We start from the raw sequence: 14,670 nt of genomic DNA on the forward strand, positions 1-14,670 counted from the left end.
CGTTCTCCCGCCCCTCCCGCTCCTCCCCGGCCGTTGCGGCGCCGCCGCCATGACCCAGGCCGAGCTGCGGCTCTGCTCGCTCCTGCTGCGGGAGCACTTCGGGGAGATCGTGGAGAAAGTGGGGAGCTCGCTGCTGCGCACCGGGCCGCGGCCGCTGCGGCTGCTGGTGGGGGACACGGGGCTGCTCCCGGACCAGGTACGGGGCACCCGGAGGAGGGGATTTGGGTGTGGAAATGAGCTCGTGGTGGCTGGAATTAATGGGGAATGGTTGGAGGTTAATGTGGGGTGTGAGTTAATTTGAAATTAATAGGGGTTTGTTCCCATTAGAAGGGACGGGGTTATTCCCATAATTCCCATGAAAAGGGCTGGGGGAATTCCCATAATTCCCATTAACAGGGACAGGTTTATTCCCATTAACAGGGATGAGTTATTAATTCCCATTAAAAGGGCTGGGGGAATTCCCATTAAAAGGCACGGGGTTATTCCCATCAACAGGCACAGGGTAATTCCCATTATGAATTCCCATTATTCCCATTAACAGGGACAGGTTTATTCCCATTAACAGGGATGAGTTATTAATTCCCATTAAAAGGGCTGGGGGAATTCCCATTATTCCCATGAAAAGGGTGAGGGTAATTCCCATTAACAGGGCTGGGGTAATTCCCATTATTCCCATTATTCCCATTAAAATGGATGGGGTAATTCCCATTATTCCCATTAAAAGTGTCAGGGTACTTCCCATTAAAAGGCATGGGTTTGTTCCCATTATTCCCATTAAAAGTGTCAGGGTAATTCCCATTAACAGGGATGGGTTATTAATTCCCATTATTCCCATTAAAAGGGCTGGGGGAATTCCCATTAAAAAACACGGGGTAATTCCCATTATTCCCATGAAAAGTGTGAGGGTAATTCCCATTAACAGGGCTGGGGTAATTCCCATTATTCCCATGAAAAGTGTCAGGGTAATTCCCATTAACAGGGCTGGAGTTATTCCCATTAAAAGGCATGGGTTTGTTCCCATCATTCCCATTCAAAGGCATGGGGTTATTCCCATTATTCCCATGAACACTCACAGCGTTACTCCCACTACAAGTCCCCACTTTATTTTATTATTTTACTATTTTTTCCCCCCCTTGCCAAGCCTCATCCCTCCCGTGTCCCACAGGTGAAGAAGGCCCTGTGTGTGCTGCTGCAGCACGGCCTGGATTAATGAATCATTTAATTATTTAATTATTTAATTGTCTATTTTATTGTTTTATTATTATTTATTTTATTCCCCCGTGCCCGGTAGGTGAAGAAGGCTCTCTGTGTGCTGATCCAGCACGGCCTTTATTGTTTTATTATTATTTATTTTATTCCCCCGTGCCCGGTAGGTGAAGAAGGCTCTCTGTGTGCTGATCCAGCACGGCCTGGATTCATGAATCAATTTCTCATTTAATTATTTATCTATTTTATTGTTTTATTATTTATTTTATTCCCCCGTGTCCCACAGGTGAAGAAGGCTCTGTGTGTGCTGCTGCAGCACGGCCTGGATTAATGTACCATTTAATTATTTAATTATTTAATTATTAATTTTATTGTTTTATTATTATTTATTTTATTCCCCCGTGTCTGGCAGGTGAAGAAGGCTCTGTGTGTGCTGCTGCAGCACGGCCTGGCGCGTTTCCAGGCGCAGCCGCGCGGCCCCGTGGAGTACGAGGCGCAGGGCCCGCGCGTGCTGCGCCTGCTGCGCCGCCCGCGCTACATCTACACGGCCAAGGCGCTCTACGGGGACCCGGGCGAGCTGCTGGTGGAGGAGCTGCTGCTGCACGGGCAACTGTCCATGAGCTCCGTGGTGGCCAGGGTGGCTGAGCGCCTCAGCGACACCATGGAAGGTGGGAAGGAAGCTCCTCACTCAAAAAAATGGGATTTGGGAACAATGGATGGGATCAGAGGTACCATAGGATGTTCTTTGAGGGATCCAAGAGATCTTTATGGTGACCCCAGGGAGCTGCTGGTGGAGGAGCTGCTGCTGCACGGGCAACTGTCCATGAGCTCCGTGGTGGCCAGGGTGGCTGAGCGCCTCAGCGACACCATGGAAGGTGGGAAAACAAAGGTTCTCCCTCAAAAAAATGGGATTTGGGAATGGTGGATGGGATCAGAGGTACCATAGGGTGTTCTTTGGAGGACCCAGGAGAGGTTTATGGTGACCCCAGGGAGCTGCTGGTGGAGGAGCTGCTGCTCCATGGGTGTCTGTCCATGAGCTCCGCCGTGGCCAGGGTGGCTGAGCGCCTCAGCGACACCATGGAAGGTGGGAAAACAAAGGTTCTCCCTCAAAAAAATGGGATTTGGGAACGATGGATGGGATCAGAGATGGTGTAGGGTGTTCCTTGAGGGATCCAGAGGAGCTGTTGTGGTCCACGGGCAACTTCTCATGAGCTGATCGCCTCATTGAGACCATGGAAGGTGGGAAGGAAGCTCAAAAAAATGGGATTTGGGAATGGTGGATGATGGATGGGATCAGAGGTACCATAGAGGGTTCTGTAGGAGAGCTCTTGGTGGAGGAACTTCTGCTCCATGGGCAACTTCCCATGAGCTATGTAGTGGCTAAGGTGGCTGACCACCTCACTGCGACCATGGAAGGTGGGAAAACAAAGGTTCTCCCTCAAAAAAATGGGATTTGGGAGTGGTGGGTGGGATCAGAGATGGTGTAGGGTGTTCCTTGAGGGATCCAGAGGAGCTGTTGTGGTCCATGGGCAACTTCCCATGAGCTCTGTGGTGGCCAGGGTGGCTGACTGCCTCACCAAGACCACGGAAGGTGGGGAGGAAGCTCCTTCCTCCCCAAAAAATGGGATTTGGGAGCAGGATTAGCGTGTGAACGGGACCAGAGACACTGTAGGGTGTCCACAGCCAGGCTGTAGCAGTGGCCATGGTGTCACTGTGTTCTCCTGAGCCTCAGGAGCATCCAGGATCTGCTCTTGGACGTGCTCATGGAGGGTTGGAAGCTTCTGGAAAACCGGGGATTGATTTGTGTGTGGGAATGTGATCCCACAGACTCTGTGGGGTGCTGGTGGCAGTGAGGACAGCACGCTGAGCGCCTCAGCGACACCATGGAAGGTGGGAAAACAAAGGTTCTCCCTCAAAAAAATGGGATTTGGGAACGATGGATGGGATCAGAGATGGTGTAGGGTGTTCCTTGAGGGATCCAGAGGAGCTGTTGTGGTCCACAGGAACCTTCCCATGAGCTCTGTGGTGGCCAGGGTGGCTGACTGCCTCACCAAGACCACGGAAGGTGGGGAGGAAGCTCCTTCCTCCCCAAAAAAATGGGATTTGGGAGCAGGATTAGCGTGTGAACGGGACAGAGACACTGTAGGGTGTCCACAGCCAGGCTGTAGCGGTGGCCACGGTGTCACTGTGTTCTCCTGAGCCTCAGGAGCATCCAGGATCTGCTCTTGGACGTGCTCATGGAGGGTTGGAAGCTTCTGGAAAACCAGGGATTGATTTGGGTCCCAAAGGCTCTGTGGGTGCTGGTGGCAGTGAGGACAGCACGGCCATGTTCTCCAGAACCTCAGGAACATCCAGGATCTGCTCTTGGATGTGATTTGTGTGTGGGAATGGCTCTGTGGGTGCTGGTGGCAGTGAGGACAGCACGGCCACCTTCTCCTGAACCTCAGGAACATCCAGGATCTGCTCTTGGATGTGATTTGTGTGTGGGAATGTGATCCCACAGACTCTGTGGGGTGCTGGTGGCAGTGAGGACAGCACGGCCACGTTCTCCAGAACCTCAGGAGCATCCAGGACCTACTCTTGGATGTGCTCATGGAGGGTTGGCAGCTTCTTAAAAACCAGGGATTGATTTGGGTCCCAAAGGCTCTGTGGGTGCTGGTGGCAGTGAGGACAGCACGGCCATGTTCTCCAGAACCTCAGGAACATCCAGGATCTGCTCTTGGACCTGCCCATGGAGAGCATGGAGGGTGGGAAGCTTCTGGAAAACCAGGGATTGATTTGTGTGTGGGAATGGCTCTGTGGGTGCTGGTGGCAGTGAGGACAGCACGACCACCTTCTCCAGAACCTCATGACCACCTCAGATCCCACCCGTGGTGTCTCTCCCCCCTCCTAGACGGGAAGACCATGGATTACGCGGAGGTGTCCAACACCTTCGTGCGCCTGGCAGACACCCACTTCATCCAGAGGTGCCCCGCGGCCCCCGAGGTGCCCCAGAACGCCAAGGTGCCGCCGGCCCCGGCCCTGGCCATCGCTGACAAGGACATGTACGTGGTGCCACGCATCGGCCTCGCGGGTGAGACCCCGAACTCCTGGGATCCTGGCCTGGGAAATTGGGGTTTTGGGGGATTTGGACTGGTGGGGTTAAGTAGGAGTTGTTGATTTGTGTTACGTGCAAGTTAAATTTTAAATGAAAAAAAAAAGTTTTAAAATTATAATATAGTTTTTAAAAATTATTCTTAAGTTATTTAAAGGCATAATTTAATGTAATAAGTATAATTTAATTTAAAAAGTTTAAAAATTAATTTTAAATGATTTAAAATCACAATTAAATTTTTTGAAATTATTTAAAATTATCTATATGTATATAATATATATGGGTAATTTACATATAATTCACATATAATTCACATATAATTCTCATATAATTAATTCACATATAATTTACATATAGTTTACACACTTATAACGTATGGTTTACATATAGTTTACATATAAATCACATAATGTACATATACTTTACATATGGTTTACATATAATCTACATACAATGTGCATATATATTTTACATATGGTTTACATATAATTTACATATGATGTACATATATTTTTACATATAATTTGCATGTAATGGACATATACTTTACATATGGCTTACATATAATCTGAATATAATCTACACACAATTTACACATAATGTGTGTATAATTTACATATAATTTACATGTGGTTTGCATATAACCTGCATATAATTTACATATAATTTACATAGAGGGTACACATATTTTACATACAGCTTACATACACAATTTACAGCTAATTACATATAATTTGCATCTAATGGACATATACTTTATATATGGCTTACATATAATCTGAATATAATCTACACACAATTTACACATAATGTGTGTATAATTTACATATAATTTACATGTGGTTTGCATATAACCTGCATATAATTTACATATAGGGTGCACATATTTTACATGCAGCTTACATACACAATTTACAGCTAATTTACATATAATCTACATGTAATTTACATGTGGTTTATTTTGGGGGGTTACCAGGGAAAGGGAAGAGGCGACACTCGTGCGACGAGGAAGAGGAGGGAGAGCACAAAGCCAAAAGGCAGAAGCAGGAGGGAGGAAGCTCCGAGGTACTGCCAGGGCTGGTGGTGCCCTCCTGGCAAGGGTGGCACCCACATGCCCAAAATCTCCTGGGGAAACCATGGGGGCATTTTTTGTGGTGTTTTCCTCATTTTTCTGGCTCCCATGCCTCAGTTTTGTGCCCATTTTTCCTCTTTTCGTGGCTCTTTTTTTCTCATTTTTCATGGCGTTTTCCTCATTTCTTGTGGTTTTTCCCTCATTTTTCCTGGCTCTTTTCCCTCATTTTCTGTAGCTCTTTAACCTCATTTCTTGTATCTCTTTTTCCTCATTTTCCTCAATACTTTTTCATAATTTTTTGGCTTTTTCCTCATTTTCTGAGGCTCTTTTTCCTCATTTTCTTGGCTCCCATGCCTCACTTTTGTGTCTGCTCTTCCTTAGCTTCCTGCCCATTTCCCTCACTTTTCCTGCCCATTTCCCTCCCTTTTCCTGCCCCTTTCCCCCTTTTCCTGCCCCTTTCCCACTTTTCCTGCCCCTTTCCCCCTTTTCCTGCCCATTTCCCTCCCGTTTTGTCCTTTTCCCCAGGCTCCCCCAGATGATGGCATTTACTGGCAGGTGAACCTGGAGCGTTTCCACCAGCACTTCCGTGACCAGGCTGTGGTCAGCGCCGTGGCCAGCCGCATGGACCAGGTCTGGGCCTGCACTCTGCAGCTCTTCCCATCCAATTCCAGCTTTTCCCACCCTAATTCCTGCTTTTCCCACTCCAATTCCTGCTTTTCCCACTCCAATTCCTGCTTTTCCCACTCCAATTCCAGCTTTTCCCATCCTAATCCCAGCCTTCCCACTCCAATTCCAGCTTTTCCCTCCTTCCCCTCTCCAACCCCATCCTTCCCACCCCAATCCCAGTTTTTCTTTCTCCTTTTCCCTCTCCTTTACCCCCTCCCAGCCCATCCTGCCCTCACCTGCCCCCCAGTCCCAGTCCCCCCCAGTCCCAGTTTCCAATCCCAGTTTCCCCCCTGCAGACCAGCAGCGAGGTGGTGCGGACGATGCTGCGCATGAGCGAGGTGACCACGGCCTCGGGGGCCCCCCACACCCAGCCCCTCTCCTCCAACGAGGTGGGTCCTGCCAGCCCCTGGCATCCTTTCTGCCTTGGAGGGTGCTCCACGTGTGGGGCCAGGCGTGGCTCCCTTTGCTCAGAAGGATGATTTATTATGTTATATATTAAAATTTTTGCTCAGAAGGATGATTTATTAGGTTATATATTAAAATTTTTGCTCAGAAGGATGATTGATTAGGTTATATATTAAAATTTTTGCTCAGAAGGATGATTAATTGGGTTATATATTAAAATTTTTGATCAGAAGGATGATTAATTAGGTTATATATTAAAATGCTGCATTAAAACTGTAGTAAATGAACAGAGAGAGAGGATGAGCAGAAGGCTACAAAGGACAAGAATGGGATGGAATGGGATGGAATGCGATGGAATGCGATGGGATGGAATAGAAAACGAATGGAATGGAATGGAATGGAATAGAAAACTAATGGAATAGAATGGAATGGAATAGAATAGAAAATAGGATAGAATAGAAAATAGAAGAGAATGGAATGGAATAGAATGGAATGGAATAGAATAGAATAGAATAGAAAATAGAATAGGATAGAATAGAATAGAAAATAGAATATAATAGAAAATAGGATAGAAAAAAATAGAAAATAGGATAGAATAGAATAGGATAGAATAGAATAGAAAATAGAACAGAATAGAATAGAAAATTGAATGGAATAGAATAGAAATAGAATAGAATAGAGAACAGAATTAGAATAGAATAGAGAATGGAATAGATTGGAATAGAATAGAACAGAAAATAGAATAGAATAGAATGGAATGGAATGGAATAGAAAACTAATGGAATGGAATGGAATAGAGTGGAATGGGATGCACAACAACATCCTGTGCCTGCTCCCAGGCTCGGCACAGGGGCTGGGACTGGTCACCAGTTAAAACAACCCCAGGGCCCAGGGGAGGATGCCCCTGCTGCACCCCCCAGCAGCACTCAGTTATTGGTTTTATTGTTCCCATTTCCTTCCCGAGGCTCTCATTCCTCAGGACGGGGAAATCCTGAGAAAGGATTTCTCATAAAGCATCGTGGCTGCAATCCTTTGCAATCCCTGGTTTCATCTTGGTTTTTTTAGATTTTCAGGTCTCTTCCAGCCGGGTACAACATCGGGAAGCAGGTGCTGGATCAGTACCTGGCGCTGCTGGCCGACGACCCGGTGAGCTTCTCCTGCCCCTGCTCGTTCCTTTCCTCCCTTGTTCCTCCCTCTGGGGCTAAAACATTTTCACTGAGAGTTTCAGGAAGGGTTTTAACAGATACTTGAGGGTTTTTAAAGTTATTGGACAGATATCAGAGATACTGAAATTATTTATCAGGTATTAAATAATATTCCGTATTCTGTTTTACTGATATTTAAAGTTATTGAACAGATACCAAAGATATTGAAATTATCAGTTATTAAATAATATTCTGTATTTATTTTACTGACATTGAAGATATTTAACAGATATCAAAGATACTGAAATTATTCATCAGGTATTAAATAATATTCTGTATTTATTTTACTGACATTGAAGATATTTAACAGGTGCTGAAGGTTTTTAAATCAATAAAGATATTGAACAGATATTGAAATTATTTATCAGGTATTAAATAATATTCCGTATTTATTTTACTGATATTTAAAGTTACTGAACAGATATCAGAGATATTGAAATTATTTATCAGTATTAAATAGTATTCTGTATTTATTTTACTGACATTTAAAGTATTTAATAGGTGCTGAAATAATTTAAGAATACTTGAGTTATTTAAATTGTAATATATAAAGTTATAAGTTATAATTTTAAGTTATAAATTTAAAACTTGTCATTATAAGTTAAAGATATTTTTTCCTTGAAATCTTCTTGCTCCTCCCACTCCAAACCTGAAGTAAAAATCTCTATTTTCTCCCTGCAGTTGGAGTTTGTGGGGAAGTCGGGGGACAGTGGAGGGGGCACCTACACTGTCAGTATCCTTTGGGGGATTTGGGGCAGATTTTGGGTTTTTTTGGGTGATTTTGGGGTTTTTTTGGGTGATTTTGGGGTTTTTTGGGTGATTTTCAGGGGGATTTCTTGGTGATTTGGGGGATTTTGGGGCTGAATTTGGGGGATATTTTGTGGGGAATTAGGAGGATTTTGAGGGGATTTGGGGTGGAATTTTGGGATAGGGATTTTGGGCAGATTTTGGGGTTTTTGGGGTAATTTTGGGTTTTTTTGGGTGATTTTCAGGGGGATTTATTGGTAATTTGGGGGATTTTGGGAGTGAATTTGGGGGATATGTTGTGGGGAATTAGGAGGATTTTGAGGGGATTTGGAGTGGAATTTTGGGGTAGGGATTTTGGGCGCATTTTGGGGGGTTTTGGGTAATTTTGGGGTTTTTTGGGTGATTTGGGGGTTTTTTGGGTGATTTTGGGGTTTTTTGGGTGATTTTCAGGGGGATTTCTTGGTGATTTGGGGGATTTTGGGGCTGAATTTGGGGGATATTTTGTGGGGAATTAGGAGGATTTTGAGGGGATTTGGAGTGGAATTTTGGGGTAGGGATTTTGGGCGCATTTTGGGGGGTTTTGGGTAATTTTGGGGTTTTTTGGGTGATTTTCAGGGGGATTTCTTGGTGATTTTCAGGGTGAATTTGGGGGATATTTTGTGGGGAATTAGGAGGATTTTGGGATGATTTGGGGTGGAATTTTGGGTAATTTTGGGGTTTTTTGAGTGATTTTCAGGGGGATTTATTGGGGGTCTTTTGGGTGATTTTCAGGGGATATTTTGTAGGGAATTAGGAGGATTTTGGGATGATTTGGGGTGGAATTTTGGGGTATGGATTCTGGGCAGATTTGGCACGACTTTGCTCGATTCTTGGGTGCATTTTTGCAGATTTCTCCTTGACCTCAACTCCTCCAGACCTGCACAAGGCCCTGGTGTCCCTGGCCACGGCCACGCTGGAGTCCATCGTGGAGGAGAGGTGACCAAGGGCTCCTAGAGCCTCCTCCTGGGGTCCCCCCAGCCCCTTCCACCCCCTGATGCCAGCCCTGGTGCCCAGGTTTGGCTCCCGCTGTGCCCGGATCTTCCGGCTGCTCCTGCGCAAGAAGCACCTGGAGCAGAAGCAGGTGGAGGACTTTGCCATGATCCCAGCCAAGGAGGCCAAGGACATGCTCTACAGGCTGCTCTCGGAGAACCTGGTCACCCTGCAGGTGAGGGGTGCCACGGATTGCCCAGGTGATGGGCACTTGCAGGGGATGCCAGCTGGAATTTGGGCACAGGGAACCATTTGGGAAGGAGGCACAGGTTCCTGTCTGGGAGGGTTTGGTTCCCATTTGGTTCCCACCATCCCTGTGCCCTTCCACAGGAGGTAATTCCCAGCTCTGGGATGTCACAGATTGCCCAGGTGACGGGCACTTGCTGGTGATGCCAGCTGGAATTTGGGCACAGGGAGCCATTTGGGAAGGTTCATTTGGTTCCCACCATCCCTGTGCCCTTCCACAGGAGGTGATTCCCAGCTCTGGGATGTCACAGATTGCCCAGGTGACGGGCACTTGCTGGTGATGCCAGCTGGAATTTGGGCACAGGGAACTGTTTGGGAAGGGGATACTTGCATTTTGGCTTCCACCATCCCTGTGCCCTTCCCAGTTCTGGGATGCCAGAGATTGCCCAGGTGTGGCAGCTGCCCAGGTGACGGGCACTTGCTGGTGATGCCAGCTGGAATTTGGGCACAGGGAGCCATTTGGGAAGGTTCATTTGGTTCCCACCATCCCTGTGCCCTTCCACAGGAGGTGATTCCCAGCTCTGGGATGCCACAGACTGCCCAGGTGACGGGCACTTGCAGGTGATCCCAGCTGAAATCTGGGCACAGGGAACCATTCAGGAAGGGAGCACAGGCTCTCTCTGCTCGGTTTGGTTCCCATTTGGCTCCCACCATCCCTGTGCCCTCCCACAGGAGATCCCCAAGACTCCAGACCACGCTCCGTCGCGCACCTTTGCTTCCAGGGGAGATGATTCCCAGCTCTGGGATGCCACAGATTGCCCAAGTGATGGGCAATTGCAGGTGATGCCAGCTGGAATTTGGGCACAGGGAACTGTTTGGGAAGGGGATACTTCCATTTTGGCTTCCACCATCCCTCTGCCCTTCCCAGCTCTGGGATGCCAGAGATTGCCCAGGTGTGGCAGCTGCCCAGGTGATGGGCACTTCCAGGTGGTGCCAGCTGGAATTTGGGCACAGGGAGCCATTTGGGAAGGTTCATTTGGTTCCCACCATCCCTGTGCCCTTCCACAGGAGGTGATTCCCAGCTCTGGGATGCCACAGACTGCCCAGGTGACGGGCACTTGCAGGTGATCCCAGCTGAAATCTGGGCACAGGGAACCATTCAGGAAGGAGGCACAGGTTCCTCTCTGGGATGCCAGAGATTGCCCAGGTGTGGCAGCTGCCCAGGTGATGGGCACTTCCAGGTGGTGCCAGCTGGAATTTGGGCACAGGGAACCGTTTGGGAAGGGAGCACAGGTTCCTCTCTGGGATGCCAGAGATTGCCCAGGTGACGGGCACTTGCAGGTGATGCCAGCTGGAATCTGGGCACAGGGAACCATTCAGGAAGGGAGCACAGGCTGGGGGACCTTGGTGGGGGGCTGCCCGTCACTGTCTGTGACGGAGAATCACAGAATAATGAATCACAGAATAATGAATCACAGAATAATGAGGTTGGAAGAGACCTCTAAGATCATCAAGAGAAGGAAGACTCGTTCACCAGATGATGATCTACAAGTCTCGTCTTTATTCCCGAATCACCAATTATTATACACCCTTTAATTAGCTCATGCATAGTGCAGAATCCCAGCTCACCATTGGCTAATTAGTTATCAGCTGTCCACGTGCTGTGTTGGTGCAGCTATCACTACTTTCCCAAGCTGTTTGGCTTTACCACCTGGTTTTGTGCATTACTTCATCCCATGGGCCAAGGACACACAATTGCAGCCCCGTGTGCAGGAATTCCCAGGGAATGCAGGAATTGCAGCCCCGTGCAGGTGTCACAGCCCTGGTGCACAAAGCTTGTGAGTCTGACACAGCTGGACTTTGCTTGGTTATTTTTATTATATAATAATAAACCATGTCCCCAAACAATCTTTGATTAAATAGAAACAACTCCCATGGACCAACCAACATGGTATGCAGCTATCACTACTTTCCCAAGCTGTTTGGCTTTACCACCTGGTTTTGTGCATTACTTCATCCCATGGGCCAAGGACACACAGTTTAATTGGAATGGCAACTCCCCTCATTCTCTATCTCGGTCCAATTAACCCCACTGTGACCTTGAGCTCGGAGCCAGCTTGTTACAAAGCTCCCAACATGTCTGTGCCCCCAGGATCGACGCCAGTGAGAACCAGGTGGATGAGACCATCTTTGTGCTGGAGTCGTTCATCGAGAGCACCATGAGGAGGCCGTGAGAGGAGAGGAGAGGAGAGGAGAGGAGCAGCGGGGACAGTCGGCGCAGTTTGTCCCCAGATGCCTCCACCCACAGTGCTTGTACTACTGAGGAGAATAAAGGAACACTTGTGACTGCAGTTGTGTGTCAGGTCCCTGATGTCAGTTTGCCTCTGGCCCTTGTGAGCTGAGGCTGGTTCCAGGGAAAAAGCTGTGAAGGAGAATAAAGGAACACTTGTGACTGCAGTTGTGTGTCAGGTCCCTGATGTCAGTTTGCCTCTGGCCCTTGTGGGCTGAGGCTGGTTCCAAGGAAAAAGCTGTGAAGGAAGGCATGTTGTGGCAGTTCTGTGTTCCCCTTGGGATGCCCTTTGCAGCTCACTGTGCCTGGAGCTCTGGGATTTTAGGTTTTCAGAACCCTAACCCTAGCCCTAGGTGTGACCCTAACCCTAACTCTAACCCTGGGCAGTAAAAGCAGCCTTGGGCTGAGTCTGCTTCCAGGGAAGAAGCCTTGAAGGAAGGCATGTTGTGGCAGTTCTGTGTTCCCCTTTGCAGCTCTCTGTGCCTGGAGCTCTGGGATTTGTGGTTTTCAGAACCCTGTGGACCAGCCAGCCACAGAGCACCGACAGCAGCCCTTTCCTGCACAAAACAAAACTCCCCAGGCCAAATTCCTGCTGTCAGTTTGCAGGAGGCACTCGGCACTGTCAAAGCAGCAGAGTTGCTGCTGGTGGCACCGTGGGTCAGGGAGGAATCCTGATCCGTTTGGAATTTCAGCCAGCACCAGCCACTCCGGCCCCTGGACACAACCTCTGGCCTTTTCCCTGGGAAATAAAACTCACCCCTGAATTTCCTGGCTGTCCTTGAAGTGGAGCATTGGGCAGTAAAACTCCATCTGTGCTGCTGGTTGCTGCTCACCTTGATGTCGTTCCTGGTTGTACTCCTCCTAGAAAGAAAAATCAAGAGAAAATCCAGAAATTACAGCAGCACCTTGACCCCCCTGAGCTCCCAACCTGAAATCCTGAACTCAGATAGTGCCTGTGCTCAATTCTGGGTGCTTTACAATATTTCCCATGGCAGTTTTTCTTTATTCACCTAAACGCACCTGCTGAAACAATGGTCAGAACTACTGAAAAAGCCTTTTTTTTCTGAAATTAGAGGAGTGTTTTTATCTTAGTAGATCCCCAAGGTCAAGCTGGCATTAATATACCCCGGATGGTGCCCACCTCTCATTCCCGTGACCCCTAAAAAAGGGGAGGGGGCAAATCCCACCCTCAGAGCAGCTGCTTCACTCCTCTGCCTTCAATTCAAGAGGATTGATGTGGGAGAAAACTCCTCAGAGGAATGAAAATGTTTGATTTTTTTTTTACTACAGCTACTTGGAGCAAAAGAAAACTGGTAAGAAATAAAACTTTTTGTTTAGGCAGGATATCTAGGTAAGTTGGGTAATTTGCTGTTAATTTACATAATTATTCCTTAGTCACTACTAAGTAGTACTCCACATATGATTAGAATATTCATGATATTAATGGTCTTGGACCTCTAATTAGAGCTATCTAATCATGGTTGGGTAATTTGCTGTTAATTTACATAATTATTCCTTAGTCACTACTAAGTAGTACTCCACATATGATTAGAATATTCATGATATTAATGGTCTTGGACCTCTAATTAGAGCTATCTAATTAATAAATAAATAAGGGAAAGAATAAGCTCCCAGGCAGCAGAAGGGTTAAGAACATGCCAGGCTCACCCTTCTCTGAGATATTTGGTCCTGGGGCACAGAAAAAGTGCCCAGAAATGGAATTTTAAAGCCTTAAAACGCTGAGAAAGGCAGAGCTTCCTTCAAGTGAACCTCTTAAAAAAATGAGGAAATGGGGCAGTGACCTCCATGGAAACTGATACAATGGCAAAGAAATTCTAACTAGGGCTAAATAGGAAGCCCTTAAAATACCCTAAAAAAAAATTTAGAAGCTCTGAAAGTATCCTAAACATTCCTAGAAAATTCTTTAAAAACTCCCACACAAAAAAAACCAAAAAAACAAAAACAAAAACAAACAAAAAAACCCCACAAAAACAAAAAAACCCCAAACCCCCCCCCAAAAAAAAAAAACACCAAAACAAAAACCAAAAAAAAACCAAAAAAACCCCTAAAATATCCTTTAAAAGCCCTGAAAAAAAGAAACTTTAAACACTGCTCAGCCCCCAACACCTTCCTGTAACTCTCTGCCCCACAATCATCATCCCTGCCTCTTAATTAGGGTAATTGGGGTCATTCCCTGCAGCTCCTGGGGGGCTCCGGGGCTGTCCCACCCTCAGGGGCGCTGCCTTGTGCTGCTTTTGGGGAAAATTGGGTTTTTTTGGGGTGCTGCACCTGGCCCCTGACCCTAAGGGGACACACGGGGACAGGCAGTAAGAAAATAAAAAAAAAAAATATTTTATTTAAAAATAAAAAATTTTTATTAACAAATAAAAATTGCGTGCGAGCTGGGGGGATGCTGGGGTCGGGATTTTGATGGGTTTAGGGGGATTTTGGGGGGATTTTTATGGGATTTTGATGGGTTTAGGGGGATTTTGGGGGGATCTGGAGGGATTTTGATGGGTTTAGGGGGATTTTTATGGGATTTGGAGGGATTTTGATGGGTTTGGGGGGATTTTTATGGGATTTTGATGGGTTTAGGGGCATTTTGGGGAGATTTGGAGGGATTTTGATGGGTTTAGGGGCATTTTGGGGGGACTTGGAGGGATTTTGATGGGTTTAGGGACATTTTGGGGGGACTTGGAGGGATTTTGATGGGTTTAGGGGCATTTTGGGGGGATTTTTATGGGATTTTGATGGGTTTAGGGGGATTTTG

General features: G+C 46.9%; 1 protein-coding gene across 1 annotated transcript; it reads left to right on the forward strand.

Annotated features, from left to right (window-relative positions):
* The first annotated feature begins 18 nt into the window (after nucleotides 1-18).
* Nucleotides 19-11,864, forward strand: POLR3C (RNA polymerase III subunit C). The gene is made up of 12 exons (XM_039719105.1): nucleotides 19-196; nucleotides 1,619-1,874; nucleotides 4,100-4,279; nucleotides 5,277-5,365; nucleotides 5,898-6,002; nucleotides 6,335-6,427; nucleotides 7,509-7,589; nucleotides 8,330-8,381; nucleotides 9,310-9,370; nucleotides 9,449-9,599; nucleotides 10,343-10,450; nucleotides 11,704-11,864. The coding sequence occupies exons 1-12, from the start codon at nucleotides 50-52 to the stop codon at nucleotides 11,842-11,844; spliced, it is 1,464 nt and encodes a 487-aa protein (XP_039575039.1). The 5' UTR covers nucleotides 19-49; the 3' UTR covers nucleotides 11,845-11,864.
* Nucleotides 11,865-14,670: the final 2,806 nt, after the last annotated feature.

The sequence above is a fragment of the Passer montanus genome, unplaced genomic scaffold (assembly GCF_014805655.1).
Source record: "Passer montanus isolate IOZ18808 unplaced genomic scaffold, ASM1480565v1 scaffold408, whole genome shotgun sequence".
Classification (NCBI taxonomy): domain Eukaryota; kingdom Metazoa; phylum Chordata; class Aves; order Passeriformes; family Passeridae; genus Passer; species Passer montanus.